The 19,540-nt window shown below is 36.4% G+C and overlaps 2 protein-coding genes across 2 annotated transcripts; both read left to right on the forward strand.

Annotated features, from left to right (window-relative positions):
- The first annotated feature begins 4,138 nt into the window (after positions 1-4,138).
- LOC145570605 (sorting nexin 1-like) lies at positions 4,139-14,215 on the forward strand. Its single transcript, XM_081629730.1, has 10 exons — positions 4,139-4,395; positions 6,634-6,769; positions 7,957-8,090; positions 10,520-10,591; positions 12,392-12,551; positions 12,653-12,786; positions 12,911-12,979; positions 13,137-13,216; positions 13,462-13,522; positions 13,604-14,215. The coding sequence occupies exons 1-10, from the start codon at positions 4,246-4,248 to the stop codon at positions 13,808-13,810; spliced, it is 1,203 nt and encodes a 400-aa protein (XP_081485856.1). The 5' UTR covers positions 4,139-4,245; the 3' UTR covers positions 13,811-14,215.
- Positions 14,216-15,389: 1,174 nt separating this feature from the next.
- Positions 15,390-18,440, forward strand: LOC145572569 (uncharacterized). Its single transcript, XM_081631535.1, has 3 exons — positions 15,390-15,802; positions 15,977-16,030; positions 18,128-18,440. The coding sequence occupies exons 1-3, from the start codon at positions 15,497-15,499 to the stop codon at positions 18,362-18,364; spliced, it is 597 nt and encodes a 198-aa protein (XP_081487661.1). The 5' UTR covers positions 15,390-15,496; the 3' UTR covers positions 18,365-18,440.
- The last annotated feature ends 1,100 nt before the right edge of the window (positions 18,441-19,540 follow it).

The raw sequence follows: 19,540 nt of genomic DNA on the forward strand, positions 1-19,540 counted from the left end.
ATACGTAGCGAAAGTCCTTTATGATCTGATTAATTGATGCATTGATGATTGATTATTGTGTTTTACCTTGGAATATTATTTATTGGTTAACCTTTGCCCTAGGCTTTTATTTATTGATTTCTCCCTACTTTAATTCTCCTTAGTTTCATTCCCCCAATAATATCTTGGTTTCTTAATAATTTAGATTATAATAATTTATTAGAAATAAAAGAACATTGTTTCCCTGTGGATTCAACCCTACTTCCCTATCTATTTTAGTTAGTGGATTTAGGAATTACTTTTGATTAGGTGATACGACTTTAGTCTGTCAGATATCCGATCCGGAGGATATCGGATATCGAAATTTCGGATTTCGAATATCCGAAAAAAGTCGGATATCGGATATCCGATCCGAAATCCGAAACATACAACAATTTTATTAATTACTTCGTAAACACATACCTAATACCCAACAGCCCAATAGGCCCAGTACCCACCCACACCCTAAAATATAAACAAAACCATTCACTCCCTCAGCCACTTTCTTTCACTTTTAATTTCCTTCCCATCTCTCTCTCTTCTTTCTCAAAGCAATGCACATCGTCCGGCGTTCCTGACACCTCCTCAGTCCTCACCACCGTCACCGGCACCAGCAACGCCTCACTTTCTCTACTCACTCACCACATCAACGACTCCCATTTTTCGTCTTTAATTTCATTTTTTAACTACTATATGTATTATGAAGTATTTCTTTTAGTATATAGTACATAATCGTTTAGATCTAACTAAAAAAAGATCAAGTTTTTCATTTGAGAATTTTTTTTTTTTTTTTTTTTAAACTTTTAGGAATAATTGTTGATATTTATGTTGTTTATTTTGGTGATGTTTAAATTGTAAATTTTATGCTTTTATTATAAATTTATAATTCATATTTTCTTAGATTTAGTTTTCATAATGTTAAACTGTACTTAAGTTTTTCTATTGATTTTTTTTTCTTGGGTTTACGAGTATATGAGAAACTGGAGCTAAATAGCAATCTTGTTTCAATATTTTCAAACAAAGATTTTTTTCTTCTAGATATTTCAAGTGCATATACTACATTGCCTTTAAATATATATTTTTTTTAGTGTTAGAAACGCATTTCAACAATTTTATTACCAAATAAAAAACTTTCGGATATTGGATATCCGACCTATCCGATCCGAAAATTTCGGATATCCAACAGCCAGTGTGATGGTGACATGGAGTGAAGCGGTGAGGTTTAGAATCGGGTGGTGTCGGTGTCATTGTTTAAGGGTCCATTCTATTTAGCTTAATTTTAGTTTAGTTCAATTTCTAATATCCTTCTCTCGTAAATAATTTATTTCAGCTTTATTCAGTTTTGTCCAGTTCAGCTCCAATTAGTTCAGTTCAGTTTAGGTCATTAAATCAGAACAGACCCTAAGGTTGTATAGAGGAAGCAAATTTTAAGGACACTAAAAAATGGTGAAACTATATTTTCTTTTGACAATAAAGAATACAAGTTACAACTTTCATTTAGTTAGTTTGAGGTTTTGGTTTTATCAGATTTGTAAATTATTTTTATTTAGTTATTTTTAATTATTTTTTTTATTCAAAGTTGTTTCGGCAAAAAATGGCTAACCGGGCCCCAGCGGGCTGCTGATGTGCCTCGGATGTGGGCCTTCGTCGGACCTGCAAAATGAACTCCGAGCCCCGGGGGTGGACCCCGGGGCGGAGCCTCCGACGCTCAAGTTAGTGCCAAACAATGGATATTTTTGAGAGGTTTTTAGGAGAGAGAGGTGTTTCATGGTCCTCTTAATGTAAGAGTGACCAACCCCCTTTACCTTTGCCCTAAGTAGGGTATATACAGAGGTTATGAGTGGGCTTTTGGACCCAAGTAATGTAAGACTTATTTGGACCTTTTAGGCCCTTTGGTCTTACGAGGCTATAATGGGGCCTACCCATTATAGTACCCAAACAAAAGTTATTTTTAATTGTTGGGTTTTGAGGTTCTAATTATTTTATTTCTTTTTCTACTTTAGTCGTTACTTTAGTCGTTTATTTGCTCGTGTCTTATTTATTTATTTTTATTTATTTATTTATTTATTTATTTATTTTTTATGTAATGTTGTAATTTTCACCCAATTCTAGTTTCTACTTGTTGGATATTCTTTTTATAATGCAAAGTGTAGGTTTTCATTTTTTAAATTTTTTTTTTTAATGTGGAGGCATTTAATATTGAGGGAAAGCTGTGATACATAAGACACATGTGGCGACTAGTCATGTTGGCGGTACCATATTGTCCCTTTGAGTTTTTATAATATTATAGATAAATGTTCACTTTTTTACGTGTTCATTGTTGGGAAAAAAAAACCTATCGATTCCAATAACAAAATAAAGAAGATGAAAAGGAAAATAATAATTGAAGATCTCAATAATACAGTTGTGCCGTATAACATAATCTACTGCATTAGAAGCAAAATATGCTACCGCGAGTACAAGTTTCCAGATGACGCACGCCCCCCAATGTTAAAACAACTCTCCATGTAATTCGTGTACCTGAACCTGAAGAGTGAAATTACTAAAGAACTACTCAGATCTCAAAGGATTGTTTTGTGTTTATGTGGTTAGGGTTTCAATTTTTTCCATGTCTAGCATATGGGGACTTAAGAGAGTGTATATAGGAGTAGTTAAGAAAAGGAATAAAATAAACAAGATAAACTTGCCTTCCACGTTGTACTAACGAGAAGCCGAGCTATTGCTCCCTCGCCAGCGAGCTATAGCTCGGTTCAGCCGCAAGTTGTGCGATCACCGAGCTATTGCTCACTCGCTAGCAAGCTATAGCTATAGCTCGGCCTTTCCGCAAGCAATACGAGCATCGAGCTATCGCCCGCTTGCTAAGCAATATGAGCATCGAGTTATCGCTCGCTTGCTCGGCCTTGACGCAGCTCACATGCTATCGAGCATCAAGCCGATAACTCTCTCAAGCACTTTCCGATTTGCATTACCACCAATACAACTCCTACATTCATAATTTCATTTACTAAATGTTCATTTTTAAGGCCGTGGTCCAATATATGATTAATTATGGGGGTTGTTAAATATCGTCCTTGAATATCTAACTAACGCCCGTAAAATAAAATAAAATTACGTATTTATCCTTATAATAACGATATAAAAATAAATAATTTTACCTCAATTTCACACTTTTACTATACACAAAACTTTTTACCGTTCTCTCTAGTGGTCAACGGCCACTAATGCTCATCGAACAACCACCCCAACCACCGTGAGTTTCAAAATCAAATTCGTTAGATCTTATGGATAACGACGAAATACCAGAAATACAACCTTAGACGCTCGCCAAAGGCTCGTCGATCCGTACGGAATCAGTACGTCGTGATAATTTTTTTTAAAAAATTCGAAACTCAAGAAACGCCTTGATTTTTCGAATACCCTAGGTTGAAACGCCCTAGTTTTTTCGAAACATCCTAGGTTATTCGAAAAAACTAGGCGTTTCAGCCTAGGGTATTCTAAAAAACTAGGCGTTTCACCTCAAACGCCCAGATTTTTCATACAATCACACGGTTGTTCGCACGAATTAGGCGTTTGAGCCTAGGACGTACGAAAAATCTAGGCGTTTGCCGCGAATTCAGAAAATAAAAAAAACAAACATTTTCTCCGCCGGCGACCGACTTCCCTTTGTCCTTACTCGTCATTACCGCGGCTGTGTAGATCGTGAAACCGGAGGTAAGGAGTTGGTTGTTAAAAGAGGAGGAGGAGGTGGTGGTGGTGGTGGTTAGTATGAAGAGGTGGTAGTGGTGGGTAGTATGAAGAGGGGGGTAAATTGAGGGGGTAATTTTTTTTATTAGAAAAGGATAAATTTGTAATTTTAGTTTATTTTACGGGCGTTAGTTAGATATTCGAGGGCGACGTTTAGCTTTCCACTTAATTATATGATAATTATATTCAATTTTATACATTAAATGATCATTTTTTTGTAAACATTTTCACTTTTTTGTACTCCGTATTAAATATTTTTTTTACGTGTTTATTATCCGACCCAAGACCCAAATGAAGTCAAATAGATAATGGATTAGCAAATCGGGTCACTCAATTTCTTTCCCCAACAGAAAAACGAACGACTGATTTTCCACTTTTCTACTCTCCTTTTCCAATTACTGGTAATCCACAAAAAAAAAACTTCAATTTTGTTGCGAAAAAATAATCAAACTCTCATTAAATTCCCAAAAAATAAAATAAAAAATGCAGCAAAATCAGAGAAGTTCATCATCAGGTTCATCGCAAAGCCCTAGATCTCCTCAATCTCAACCATTTCTATCAGTTTCAGTCTCTGATCCTGTCAAATTAGGCAATGGCGTCCAAGCTTACATCTCTTACAGAGTCTTCACTAAGGTATAAGTTTTCAATTTTTTCTCAATTAGGGTTTTTTGTTTTACTGCTTTGATTTCGTAATTCTTCAATATAGTTTTGTTGTTGTCAATATCATAATTTGGATTAGTTTCAATTTTTGATGACTTTCTGAAGATTTGTTGTGAATTGGGGCAATGTTGTTGCGTTGAAGTGAGTCATTTTGACCAATTTCAGAATTGTTTTTATTCAATTTGAGGTCTTGTTGTGGAAATAGATGTAGGCTGGGGTTTCGGTTTTGGTGGATTGATGAAGGACTACCGAGTGATGGTTTGGAATAATGTTGAATTTTGGGTATATATGTGTATATTTGCATAATAGGTATGTATGATGAGATGTAGAGTTGAATTGATAAGATTGGTTAGCAGTGATTGTTTGGTCTGTTGTGCCTTATGTCGAAATCCAGGATGTTGGTACAGTAAAGATCTCGAGCCCTCGTGCATTATGATGAGTAGATTATTAGATTTGAGCTATTATTATGGGATCTGAGGAGATTTTTTGAGCTGTTATATATGGTAATCCCAGTCATTTGGACGAAGGACTTTGAAATAAGTTTCGAAGTTAGTTGTTGTGTCTAAATGCTTTCACTACACAGAATTAGCTCCAATCTCGTATTTGCAAGAAATGGAGACTTTTAGCGCACCATATCTGCAGTGAAAGTTTATTGCCATAGGGATATGTTAGGATGGCAAGCCCAACAAGTCAAATGTTTTATTTAGACCTGCTGAGTTGAGTCACATATTGTGAGATTGTGGATGAGTTTAGTGTTGTGAGAGGTGCAAGCAAGGTTTGTATAGTGTTTTAGGTTGCATGGCAAGTTATTCCTAGATTTCGTTTCCCTTGCTAGATGCTTTTTTTCCTCAACTAATTACCTTCCCAATTCATTCTGCTTGTATAACCAACCTAAGTTGCATAGTCTGATATGCCCTTTTGGCTGTTGCTCCTCATGTAGGTGAAGTGTATAGGAGGCTTAGCCAGATTCTTCACAATTTTCATGTATCATTGGGAAGTTTTATCATACCATAACTAGAACTCCACTCAAGTAGGAGATGTAAAGCCACTCTCTTTTTATTTGATTAACCGCCGTACTCTAATAACAAACACTATTATTAGTAAATTGCAAGCCAAAACCTTGCGTAAGAATCTGTTTTCACTAAGTTCTCCTTCTGTTGAAGGAATTGAATTTGTAATAGACTATACCTTTTATTTTAACTTTTTTATAATAAATGGGCGTATTTACCTCCTTCCCTTATATATATATATATATATTTTTTTTTTTTTCACTTTTAAATAATCTTTATGGTGCTGAACGTTTTTAAAAATTCGGGGGCTACTCTTATACCGTCTTCTCCCCTATTGGGTCTTTGAATGTGTTGGACTGTTGGGTGTTAGAGATCTACATGAGTACACATGTGTAAGTGTAATTTGGGTTTACCTGCATTAGAAGCTTATATTAATGTTGCCTTGGGGAATTTGAAAGTGTTAAAAATTATATAGAAAAGTTGTAGATTTTTGTCAAGGTTGTAGAAATGTAGACACAATTAAATGAACTATTTAGATGTTGATAAGGGTCCTCTTGACATCTGTGTTTTTTTTTCTCTAATTTCCTAGTTGTGTTTTGAATATGTAACAAATTGTAGGATAAAGGTTAATTAAATTGCAACCTTATGATACAATGGTGAGATGTGCAAAGTTAGTTTGTACCAAAGAGAACATGAATCATACACATGAAAAGTTGTTGATTCTATACTATTGATATCTTAGTGGTTACATGTGTAATGTTCTTGGACATGACAAGAATGTGTTTCTGATTAAAATTATCCTTGCTAGCTTTATGACATCATAGTTTTAGTAATCAAATGATTTTTTCCCACAATTGGTTTGGGCGTATATTGGTTACTTTTGCTGCTTATACTTTTTGTATGTCTGCTGATAAAAATTACAAATCGGATCCTTCTAGTTTTATTGATCTTACTGTTGTTTGTTATCTGGAATTTTGATTTGTTTTCTTGGTGATTTGAAGTTCTAAACATTATGAGAGGATGAGCTCAGACATACAGAAAAAAAACTTATGAGGGATGCAAAATCCACCGCATATTATCTATTCGATCCTTTGCTGATATTGGACGATTAAAGATTATGCAGTTTCTAGATATTATTTGCTTAAGTTATGTAACCTGAAGATAGCTTAATATGCTAGTTTTTCATCTTCATGTTTGGCAGACAAATCTACCAGATTATCAAGGGCCCGAAAAGATCGTCATTCGACGATACAATGATTTTGTTTGGCTACGTGATCGCCTTTTTGAGAGATACAAAGGCATCTTTATACCACCTCTTCCAGAGAAAAGTGCTGTTGGTGAGGATTTTATTTATTATGTATGGTTTTACACTTTTACTTGATTGTGAAAAACTAATGATGTTGATGCTGATGCTAATGTTCTTTGTATCCACCATGATGTGTGCTTTGCTACACCTGTGCATAAAAAATTTGGTTATGGTGACTAACTATGTTACATGGACTCTTCATTTCACCTTAAAACCCATGTCAGACCCTCGACACTCGGACATGGGTATGACACTTGGACAATTCACTTTTAGTTCAAAATCAAGGAATTCTTTCACTTCACAAAATAGCCAAGTCGGGCACTTAGACACATACCCGTGTCGGATATGGGTACTCGAGTCCATGTAGCATAGGTGACTAAAGTAGTCAAAGAAGCTTTATCTTTTCTTTGACTGGTAAAAACTTCGTTACTGCATTGTTAATACGATTCTGTGTTTAGGAAGTGTATATAGAAATTTTATACAACTATAATCACAATAAATTGAAAACCATAGTTAGTATCTCTGTTGATGGAGTGTATGGGTCTCGTGTAAAATTAGGGCATTGTTTCTGTGTTAAAGGGCTTTCCCTCAAGACATTTTTGTTTTTTGGAAAGGGATGCTGAAGCAATCTCATAAAAGTGGTGATTTCAATCCTTAGTTTACGAAGACATAATGCATGCTTTGACTGCCTTTGGGTAAATGCGGATTTATTTTTTGCTGTTTGGCAGCGAAACTTAGTCATGAGCTTTTTGAGGAATTGTGATAGAAACTTCTTTCAGCTATTTAGCACTCAAATTATGGCTTACTATCATGTCTTAGGGGAAAAGAATAGGGAAAAAGATTTAAAGGATAGGCTCCATACATGGAATCAAATTGAGGATTTAAATTTCAAAGGCTATTGTGTAATGGAGATTATTAAACCTTTCAAGTTACTTGTAGCTAATAAATGAAATGTTAGGGCTTTATAAAGCTACATAAGCTAAAATATTTTCTTTATAGAGGAATTTATCCGCAATGCTTGACTTGTTGGTAGATTTTTCATTTTATTTTTTTTTTTTTAAAAAAAAAAACTTTCTTTGAATTCGTTAATTCTTTAACCTATTTAAAAACCTGTTGGACTTTTTGACAGAGCTGCTAAATGCTAATACTTGGAGTGTTGGACTGATTAGCTTACATATTGGTTTCAAAGCTTTATATGATTTTGTTTATCTTTTGTAGAGAAATTTCGCTTTAGTGCCGAATTCATTGAAATGAGGCGTCAAGGTTTGGATTTATTTGTTAACCGGATAGCTTCACATCCTGAACTTCGCCTGAGTGATGATCTGAGGTTATTTTTGCAGGCAGATGAAGAGGTCAGTTGCTTGATTTTGTCACATAAATGCCATATATTATTGCATTAGTTAATCTTCTTGAAAGAGTAGTATGGCTGGATTATAATCGGGCAAATAATTACGAGAAACTTATTACTGTATCTGTCTAAAATTGTGCTTTCATAGCTGTTGAAATGGTGTTATATATTTCACTTGGTGTCATTTCTGTTGATCTTTATGATTACTGCGTTGATTCATTGTGTGTTTAATATGTTTAACACAGTGCGTTCATTGTTCATGGCCTTCATGCCGTACTCTAAATCTCTCATTATTTTTCTTCTGATCATGCCCCTTTGTCAACAGGCTACAGGCTAGCCAAAGGCTCTGTTAAAGCTCTGATTAATTTTTGTAGGGCTAGTCTATGAACACCTTCTCCTCCATTAAATGCCTCCTGTAATACATCCTTATGTCAAAGCTTAGCTAATCAGTTGAAAATCTGCAGAACTACTCATGTTTTTATTTTATTTAATTTACACCCTCCGTTTTATTTTAATTCACTCAATTTCCTTTTTTTTTTTTTTTTTTTGAATATTCAATTTACACACCTACAACTTATTGTTTTTGGAAATGAGACCCACCACTTTTCCTCTCACAAATAAAATTTTTTAAATGTCACTTCACAATTTTTTTATTTTATTTCCCTCTTCCGTACATCTAAATGCAAATCTTGGTTTCCGTGAAAAGAGAAGGGAGTAAATTAATTAAAAAACAGAGTGAGTATTTATTTAATTTTCTTTTGGGTGGCTAATGTATGGATCAATGAGTAGCATCCAAGCTATAGAGTTGGTAAATCTACACAGGCAAGCCCAAGGTCTCACATAAATTTTTACCTGTAGAAATATGTTTGTTGATTTCCTGCAAGACCTTGATCTGCTATAGGTGGAGTCCATATGTAACACATAGCGTATCTGAGCTATAGGATGGGATTCTTTTAGCTATACGTAGCAGGATAAGGTTTGATATTTGAAGGCACTGAAAATGCTATTAGTTGACGAGATAATAAAGTCACTATCCTCTCCTTTATCTGGGTTGTTATCAGAGAAAGTGCAAACAAAGTATATCCTTTTTGGCAAGAGCAATCAGCCATGTCACCTGTTCAGACATCTTATAGGAGGTTGTCTATTTAGCACAGAACATAGATGGAAAAACCTCACTTTTCCAGAAGTTCAATATGAGGACATTTTAGTAGAATAAAAGAAGAAAAATTGAAAATCGTCAATGTACCAAATAGTAAATACAGTAGTAAGCAACAGTAATGTGAAATATATCAAAAAATTATCACTTAGCCGTTGAATTCCAAATCTGCAAAATGATCTAACAAGAGGGCAGAGTGGGTTGTAGGGAGGGAAGCAAAGAGAGAGGCTGTGAAGATCAAGTTAGTCATCAATTTAGTTGGGAGATTTGCGATAGTTTCAATGATCAAATTTTTGGGCCTCCATTCTAAATTTAATGCAGGAGATAGAGCTAGAGCCGGAGAGCTTCTCTTCTAATTTGGCTGAGAGGTTTGACCCAGACAGTGAAAGAAAAATGGTGGTAAAGCTTCAAGGGTTGGGGGAAAGCAGTTAGCTTCATGTGGTCTCTTTGGTGAGCCTCCATTGATTTTGTGGGAGGCTGAGCGTGTGAAAACTGAGAGATAGGATCTTACAAAATGCACTGGCTAGTAAACTTGAGTTGACTGCAGACCAACCCTGTGAAGGTTGATGTGGGTCTGAGTGACTAAGTGAGAGTTCTAAGAGATTGAGAATGTGAGATCAGAGTCACCTGTCAAGAGCAGAGTGAAAGAGATATAACAGACCTTAGTTTACTGCAGTTAGAAGTTTGAATGATAAGTCATTCAGTTATTTTCCCTTTATTTGGATTATATATGTTTGGGGCAGGATACTTTTGTTATTCTTGCCCGTTTCTGGACTTGTACTCGTTTCTCAGCGTTTTGAATTGATTCTTGTTTCTAGGATATCAAAATAAAGGGTGTAGATGGTTTCCATGCTTCATGGGTGATTACCAAATGCCTTATGCCTGGGTCGTTAACATTCACTAGAAAGAGTAGTATCCTTTGCATGGCCAATTAGGGAGTACACTGGTTGGAGATTGTAGTTATTGACATTATTGCTGCTGAATGAGGCTTCATATGTATAGTAACATGTTATATTGCCTTTTCGTCCTTGTGCGGATTTATCATTCTTATGTTTCAAGGCTGATTGTTAAGACTTCAGATATTCAGAGGATTGGTTAAGAAATAAGTTGTTTATAATATGTACTGATGGCAGATTCTTGTTTCTTTGAACTATGCTATGCCTGTAAAGACCTGCAACTGCTGTCTGGGATTGTATACCGCTACTATAATCTGACAACTGTGCTACATGTAATCCTGAAAACTGATATATGATCCTGTTGGGTTTCCTATTTGTCAGACAATGGAGAGAGTGAGGGCTCAAGACCTTGGTATTTTCAAGAAGCCTTCTGATCTAATGCAAATCTTCAAGGTATGGTCAATCAACATAACAAAGCCTCCTTGTCAAAAACAGCTTAATTAAATGAATGCATTTATGGCCTTGGTAATATGGAAATCCAATGTTTAAATCAAGTCCATATAATGCTTATTGGCTGAATATTATTTGATTGAGAGAAAGATATTGGTCAAATTTTGTATACCTTTAATCCTGTAACTGCTATGTACAATCCTCTATGAGTGATGAAGAAATCAACATGGAGTATGTGCGAAGGATTAGGAGAGTAGAGGTGGAGATTGCACTGAGGAAGATGAAACCTAAGAAGGCGGTTGGCCCTGATGGGGTACCGATAGAGGTGTGGAGGTGTTTGGGTAAGATTGGTATTGATTGGTTAACAAACCTTTTCAACAAGATATGGACGGCTACAAGGATCCCACAAGATTGGAGGAAGAGCACCTTGGTCCCGGTTTATAAAAACAAAGGAGACGCTCAAGATTGTTCTAACTATCGAGGAATTAAGCTTATGAGCCATACTATGAAGTTGTGGGAAAGGGTGATTGAACAAAGGTTGAGGGCATGCACAAGCATTTCAGATAACCAATTTGGTTTTATGCCTGGGAGATCTACTATGGAGGCAATCCATTTGATAAGACAAATGATGGAGTTTTATAGGGTAAAGAAGAAAGATCTTCATATGGTCTTTATTGATTTAGAGAAGGCATATGACAAGGTGCCAAGAGAGATACTTTGGTGGGCAATGTTGAAGAAAGGTATCCCACGAAGGTATGTAGACCTAGTTAAGGATATGTATCGGGATGTGTCAACAAATGTGAGGACATGCGGAGGGTTGACAAAAGATTTCCCTATTACAATCGGATTGCATCAAGGGTCTGCATTAAGCCCTTTTCTTTTTGCAACGGTTCTAGACGAATTAACTAGACCAATTCAAGATGAGGTTCCATGGTGTATGCTGTTCGCAGATGATATCGTTTTGGTGGATGAGACTAAGGATGGGGTTAATGTCAAGTTGGAGCAATGGAGGCAAAGGTTGGAATCTAGAGGGTTTAAGCTAAGTCGGAGTAAGACTGAATATTTGGTATGTCGTTTTGGCACTCAGAGGGGGACAAGCAATGAAGTGGTGAGTTTGGATGGAAAGGATTTGACCATGAGTGAATGTTTTAAGTACCTAGGGTCGATCATCCAGAAGAATGGTGACATTGATCAAGACGTGACCCACAGGATTAAGTCAGGGTGGCTTAAATGGAGAGCGGCCACGGGAGTGCTATGCGACCGCAGCATTCCCTTAAAGTTGAAGGGAAAATTCTACAGGACTGCCATAAGACCAGTGTTGCTCTATGGTACAGAATGTTGGGCTTCTAAGAAAGAGCATATTAAAAAGATGGAGGTTACGGAAATGCGCATGTTAAGGTGGATGTGTGGAAACACTTTAAGAGATAGAATCAGAAATGAGGTTATTCGCAAGAAAGTAGGTGTGGCGGGCATTGTAGATAAATTAAGGGAAAATCGTCTGCGTTGGTTTGGACATGTAAGACGGAGACCCGAGGGGGCACCGGTGCGAAGAGTGGAAGAGTGGGACCATGGAGGGATTAAACGAGGAAGAGGGAGACCAAAGATGACTTGGTTGGAAGGAGTGAGGAAGGATATGAAGTGCATGGATTTACGTGAGGATGAAGTTTTGGATCGTAAGGGATGGAGGAGAAAGATTTATGTTGATGACTACACGGAATAATCAAATTTGGTTCATGTTAGCCGACCCCACTTTTGGGATTAAGGCTTTGATTGATTGATTGATTGATTGATTGATTTCTACAGGACATGCAATCCAAAGTAAGTGATGTAGTTTTAGGGAAGGAGAAGCCTGTTGAAGAATCAACTCCCGAGTATGAGAAGATGAAACGTTATATCTTTGAGCTTGAAGAACACTTGGGGGAAGCACAGAAGCATGCCTTTCGCCTTGTTAAGAGGCACAGAGGTGAGAGGAGGCCTTTTTATAATCTCACTGTATCTTTTACTACACCTGTTAGTCTATAGCAATCAGTGACATTATAAACCATATCTGATGTTCAATTCCAGAGCTGGGACAATCACTGTCAGATTTTGGAAAGGCAGTCAAGCTCTTAGGTACCTGTGAGGGAGACTCTCTTGGAAAGGCATTTGCTGAGCTTGGCACAAAATCAGAAGAGTTATCAATCAAGCTACAAGCAGAGGCAGGGTTTTCTCATTACAACATTAATTAATGTACCCACTATATGGGGCTTTTAGTCATAAGCTAATTTATTTTCCGGTGGCTAACTAGTTGGGGATCTGAGTAAGCTATTCATTCATTTGCAGGCCCACCATCTACTAATGAATTTTGAAGAACCTCTGAAAGATTATGTTCGTGCTGTGCAGTCTATCAAGGTTTCTTTTGGCTCATTTAAATCATAAAACGCTATTTTTTTTTTTTTTGAAAAATTTTATATTTCTTATAAAAAACATGAAATATCATCTTGATTCTTGAATGTTCGCATTTATTTGTTGGAAACATTGCAAATAACTTCTGGCACTTACTGAACAGGCCACTATAGCAGAGAGAGCTACCTCCTTTAAGCAACATTGTGAGCTGTCTGAAACAGTGAAACTGAAGGAAATAAATCTGTATGATTCTTGAATCCTTTTTTTTAAGATTATAAGCATCATACACCAGTCACCCTTTATTTTGTTTACTATAAGAAATATGTTACTTTTACTTTTGAAGTCCAGACTTGGGATCCTTGCATATTGCTTGCAATGCAAATTTCTGTCTTACTTATTGAATCACATATTACTATGTCTTAACTGGAGTTGCTGTTTGATAATGGAGCCATTGCTTAAATCCCACTAATGTTTTGATTAACCTCCAGAGATAAGCTCATGCTCACAAGGTCAGACAAGTATGGAGATGCTGAGGCTGAATATCGGGAGGTAAATTTTGCGTAAATTTGGTGTTGATTGAATTTCTCTGTAACATCCCCAGTATCTCCAGAGTGCTTTTTGTCACTGCAGCTAAAAGCAGAAAGTGAGGAAGCAACCAGAAGGTTTGAGACTATTGTTCGATTAATGAATGAAGAGATGGTTCGCTTTCAAGAACAGAAAACAGCAGATATGGGGGTAGCATTTCATGAATTTGCCAAAGGACAAGCACACTTGGCCAACAGCATTGCTGGAGCCTGGAGAGGCTTGCTTCCAAAGCTTGAAGCTTGTTCTTCTTGATTATCGAGGCAAAAGGTAAGAACAGAGCCCAAAAGGAATGGGGTGGGTGGTCCGCAGGAATGCCAAGAGCATCTGTTTCTCTTGTAAAGGATTTTCTGATTTTTGTTAGGGGTAAACTTTGTTCCTCTGTTGAAGCAACATCACAGATTATCTGGAAAATCTCAAGTCTTAACTTGTAAAACACTCAGATGAGTTGCGAAAGTTGGGAACATTGGAGTATGTGTAATATTGTGCACATAAAGAGGATAAATTCACTTTTATTTGTATCTATAAGAACATTTGTGAAAACTGTGTAGTGGTTCGATTGGTGCTTCAGTGATAAGCTGAAACCTTGTTTATAAGTTAACATCAGGCTATACACTTCAAATTAAATGCTCCTCTGCAACATGTGCACATTATATTCTAGTACTTTGTGTCTCTGTTTCACCTTTATTATTCTACTGTATCAAGATTGGACGGTTTATTTTAATTAAAAACACGTGTAAAAGACAAATAAGACCTTTATTTATGGACTGGTTGGGTAACTGAAATTATCCAAAATGATCATAAAGTAAGACCATTTCCAATGGCGAGACTCACTCAACTTTGAGTATTGAAATACAAAATGAGTTGTTTTTTTGCCTCCAATGGTGATACCCAACCCACTTCTCAATTTAGCAACTCATGTGAAGTCTAATTTCCTAATGGTGAGACTTTCTAAAGTATACTAATGTCACTTTATGGCTCACCAAATCATATTTTAAGTTTTTTATTTTTATTTTTTTTTAAAAAAATAAAATTAAAACTTAAATAAATTACAAAACATATTATAATATTGATAAGGGCCTATACTTTTTGCCAATTAAGACTCAAAGTTGAGTATCTAAACTTAGCAACTTTATTTTGGAATTGCTAAGTTTAAATACCAACTTATTGATATCCTTTGCAAAAAACTCTTCTAAAAAAAACTCACTCAAGTTTCATCATTAGAGAGAGTCTAATAACATAAACTTATACACTATAAAGGTACAAAAACCAAAGGTTTTTGACCTTTACACTTTTCAATAAGTGGATCTCTCTAAATATTTGTTGAGGCAAAACTATTAAGAATCTGCACAACCATTTTTACATTTTAATTAAATAATTAAAGAGGCAATTGTTGTGCATATATCATATGCTTGGAATGGGGTTAACCTCCACCCCCTGCCCTCGAAGGTAACAATTTCTCTTCATCAGCCATCCGTTCACCACCATTCGTGGTTGCAACTATTGCAAGCAGTGAAGGTGGTAGAGGCTAGTGGTGGGGACAATCGGAGTTGGTGGCTTTGGTGCACAGTAGACCGTGTGCAACCGGATTAGTTGGGATGGTATTAGTTACCCATATACAAAAATCATTTTTGTATCACCTCTAATATTTACTTGTATAATTATAATTATTACTACCTCTGTTTCATATTATTTGCAATGATTAGATACTTTTTCTCTCTAGTTTATGTCAAATCGTTGCAAATAATATAAAGCGGAGATAGTATTAGTTATTACGGAGTATACCTTTTCCAGGCAAGGCCTTAAAATCTAATTCTGTTCGTAACTGTCCAACTGTCCACCAAAATCCTATCCTCTTAGCCATCAACTTCTCATCCTCCCATAAAAGTTTCCATCCAATTTATAAAAAGAAATAAAATATTGAATTCAGTGAAGAGGCCAATGGCTTCAGCAACTGCTAGACAAGTACTCAACCCACAGATTTTACAGTCAAATAACTGTCTGTTTTCAGGTCATCACCCCATTTCAACTTCACTTTCTTTCACTTGTAATTCTAATGCCAATCACATTCTCTCTCCTAATTCTTCCTTGTTTTTCTCCGGCCACCGGCATATGCCGGTTGTGGTGAAATCGTCATCTGGGAAAAATGGCGGTGTCGGCGGTGATGATGAAGAGGGTGTTTCTCTTGGAACCATGAGGTTGCCTTCAGACACTGATGTTCCCAGGTTTGAGACTTTACTCTTTCAGGTAATCCTCTTTCCGTTCTTTTTTAATTACAACGTTTTGACTTAATCCACTATTATTCGCACATTCTCTCTCGGACAAATGTAGATATTGGAGGTCCTGTTAAATTCGTTCAATATATCTTGTTAAAAGTAGAAGTTTGGACTTATTGAGGGCATTTATTGGATTAATAAACAGTGGGCAAACAGTCTGAACCAAGGAGCTCAATTGCCACTTCCTGTTCCGCTAAAGGTTAGTCATGTTAGTTCCTCTTTTTATTCCTTGTATTATTATTTATTTTGGAATAGTTGGAAAATTATCCATTCCTAGTGTCCTGAATTTAAACTTATTGTTAGAGGACCAACTCAACCAAAAGCTTAAGCTGATGGTTGAGGCCCAAGAATATATCGTGACCTCTATACCATGTTAGAGGACCAACTCAACCAAAAACTTAATCTGATAGTTGAGGCCCAGGAATATATTATATACTCTATCACTTATATTATTTATTCGTTAGTTTTATAATTGAATCTTCTTTCACCTTTGAAGTGTTTGAAATCACAGTGATATAGAGGTGTAATGATCACTTGGCACGACAATATATTAAGGGTGTTGCGCATAACAGAAATATTATGCCATGTTGTGATAGTGTAATACTATTACGGTGTACATAAAGTCATACATAATGTGGTGGTCTGGTTTATACTCCCTTCGTTTCTTAATACAAAGCCTCTTTCTAGCATTTATTACTCACATAATAAAGAGATAGAGACTTTTAATTTAAGGACGGAGGGAGTATAATACAAAGGGTGGTCTGAACATTTCCTGTGAGAGGCCAATCATCCAAATCTATGAACCACACTCACAAGGTGGATTGCCAAAATCGAATGTAGGAGTGCACAAACGATTTACTGGTTACGAGCAGTTTTCACTGCTTCACCTTCGTATAACATATTACTGCATTACCCCCAAGTCCAGAACCTCTAGGTGGGTACCTGTCCTGTCTCCCCCATATTGTTCAGCATACATAACTTTTGGAGTATGAAACTATGTAATTGAAAAATGCACCTTTTGTAAATCACACAACAAGATTTGGAAATAGGCTTTGAAAACAGAATTATTCCTCCTCCAGCCTATCTCTATTAAGCTGGGATGCTTTCTTCCTGATAACCGAAGAAATGGTAGGCACTTTCATGTTCACGAGAACTTCACTTCTTTCCCACCCTGTTCTTGTACACTACCAGCTGCCACTGCTGCTATCTTGACCCTCTTTCTAAACTGATTAACTGAGATTTCTTAGTTCTGTCAATCCATCTTAGAAGCATGTGCATATCAGTAATTTTGGCACCTCTGTATGCACTGGTTACTGAACTCGCAATTATAAATAAGTGATTGTGGGATTCAATTACCTTATGGCGCATTTTTCAGTTCCACATGTCTTCAATTTGAATAGCCTTTAGCCCTTTGCCTTGCTTGCAATCTACCTAGTATGGCTCAACTAGCACTACTTGTAGCTTGGTATTCCTTCCAATCCCCTTTTATATAGATGGCATGTACCCATCTCACCCACAATTTGTCAGCCTTTCTAGCAATGTCCTAGCACTAATATGTTTCCAATACTCCAACCATGACACTTAGAGCAAAACAAACTGTTCCAGGCAATAGATCCCGGATTATTACTGTCATTTTGTCCAGACCACAAGGATCTACAAATGGTTTTTATTCTCTTTAAGATAGCCTTGAGAGAATAAAGACCGGCGCCCCCAATAGAAGTTGATGCTCATAACTCAGAAACACAAAATACGCTAAAACTCTAGTGACCAGCGAAGGGAAGATTCCTTGAACTCCATACCTTGAATCTTTCTATCATCTTCTTGATTATACATTTATACAACCACAATCATTAGCAGTTAATTTTTAGACACTGACCAGAACACCTGAATTCTTAAATGCAAGTGCTCCAATCCCAAAACTAGACATCTCAGCAATTTAGTCAAGTACACGCTGGTTCATACCACTAGGGATAAACACAGACTTCTTTTTATTAGCCATCATTTCAGTATTGGTAGAGAATGAACAAATTGAGTCCATAAAGCATCGTTTCCACAAAGGTGAAATACTTGCCATTGGTAGGAGAAAATGAAAGCCCTTACCCTGATGCAGAGTGTTATGCATTCACAGGCATGTGCCATTCTCCTGCTGTGAGTGTGAGATATATGCACTAGCCACAAACATTCATGAAACACGTGCAAATTTCATCCTATAGAGTGTAATGTCCTGGCAGAGGGAATGATATAGGAGCTAGTTCTTCAAATTTCTTGTCTGTCTAATATGGTATGTTTATAACAGGTTGACAAGATTGAAGGAGGGGTAAGGCTAGGCTTTGTGGAAATCGACGATGGGAAGACACAAGTTCGAGTGTACATTGATTGTCAAGTAATAACAGGCAGCAACGACTCTGGCCCTTTAACTTTCAGAGCTACTAGAAAAGGTGCCCTCAAAAACAAGGTGCCGCTTGGTGAGCCCAGAATCATGAAGAGCCTTCTTGCAGCTCTCAAGACATCTGTTGAAATCGCCAGAGTTTGATGAATTTGTCTATTTTTAACACAGTTTATAAGATTGATACATAATTAAAATATATTCAGAAGGTGAAATTTCTTGTCATATTTCTACTCTATACTAATGTGACAATGTGTCCTATCTTATTCAGTTTTGACCCTTAAATTCCTTGAATATGAAACTCATACAGTATGAATCAATCTCTAGGACTCAAGCTAGCCTAGACATAAGTAATGTACTACATAAGTCTTCGAAATAGGCATGTCTCGTATCTATCACGTATAACGGACACATATGAATACTGATATGATGATATCACCTATGTAAATTGTAAGGTTTCCCAATTTACATCCCAGAAACAAAAAGGGAAATTTTTTTTTTTTTTTTTTTTCTCTTTTGAAGACAAAAAACATTCTTTTTAGCATTAAAAGAACAGGATGTCTTTTTGATCGGATTTTTCCAAGGTTTCCAAAATACTATCAATTGATATAATTCCACGTTAGTTTCTTTCTAAATAATTTTGATGAATTTTTCTCTCCATAATTTACAATACCGTTTTTTCTGTTATAAATACACTTCCCAAAAAAAATCCCCTGTTTTCACCAACAATGGATCAAAACGCAGCCTCCACTTCCAAAAACACAGACGAACTCAAAGAAATGACTGATGCTGCATTGATTCTTCTATCTCTCAAGCACACAAAACTCGACCCCGAGATCGCCTTCCAACTCGAATCAATGAAAAGATCCACCCTTGCACACCATACTCCAAGACCTCATCCACCAATATCCATCCCTGATCATCAAATCCCACCTCGACAAAACCGGTTTCTTCGTGCTCCAAATCATCATCAACGAAATCGACAACGAGAGCAAAAACAAGAACACCATCTTCCTGCATCTTCAATGGTGGAAAGTCTGCAACTGCAAGACATAGTAGGACAACAAAGTGGATCAGTAAAAAAAGATCTTACAGAAAGAGACTTAAACAGTGATCTTCAATGCTTGTATTTAAACAAAGAAAAGACAAAATCGAATTTCGAGTCGTTTTTCTCAAAGGAAGAAGAACTGATTTATGCAAAACTTGGTAAGATTAAGGTAACAGTTTATGACAGTCGAGGAAAAGGATATGAGATGTATTATAAAACGTGGAAAAAGTACAATTTACCTGCTTTTAGTGGTTATCAATGGTGCAATTTCTGTA

This window comes from Chenopodium album, chromosome 12 (assembly GCF_948465745.1).
Source record: "Chenopodium album chromosome 12, dcCheAlbu1.1, whole genome shotgun sequence".
Lineage (NCBI taxonomy): Eukaryota > Viridiplantae > Streptophyta > Magnoliopsida > Caryophyllales > Amaranthaceae > Chenopodium > Chenopodium album.

Coding starts and splice junctions, on each gene's coding strand:
- LOC145570605 (XM_081629730.1), top strand. CDS start 4,246: ATGCAGCAAAATCAGAGAAGTTCATCATCAGGTTCATCGCAAAGCCCT. Junction 6,770..7,956: donor TCCAGAGAAAAGTGCTGTTG/GTGAGGATTTTA, acceptor TATCTTTTGTAG/AGAAATTTCGCTTTAGTGCC. Junction 12,787..12,910: donor CAATCAAGCTACAAGCAGAG/GCAGGGTTTTCT, acceptor ATTCATTTGCAG/GCCCACCATCTACTAATGAA.
- LOC145572569 (XM_081631535.1), top strand. CDS start 15,497: ATGGCTTCAGCAACTGCTAGACAAGTACTCAACCCACAGATTTTACAG. Junction 15,803..15,976: donor TTGAGACTTTACTCTTTCAG/GTAATCCTCTTT, acceptor ATTAATAAACAG/TGGGCAAACAGTCTGAACCA. Junction 16,031..18,127: donor CACTTCCTGTTCCGCTAAAG/GTTAGTCATGTT, acceptor TGTTTATAACAG/GTTGACAAGATTGAAGGAGG.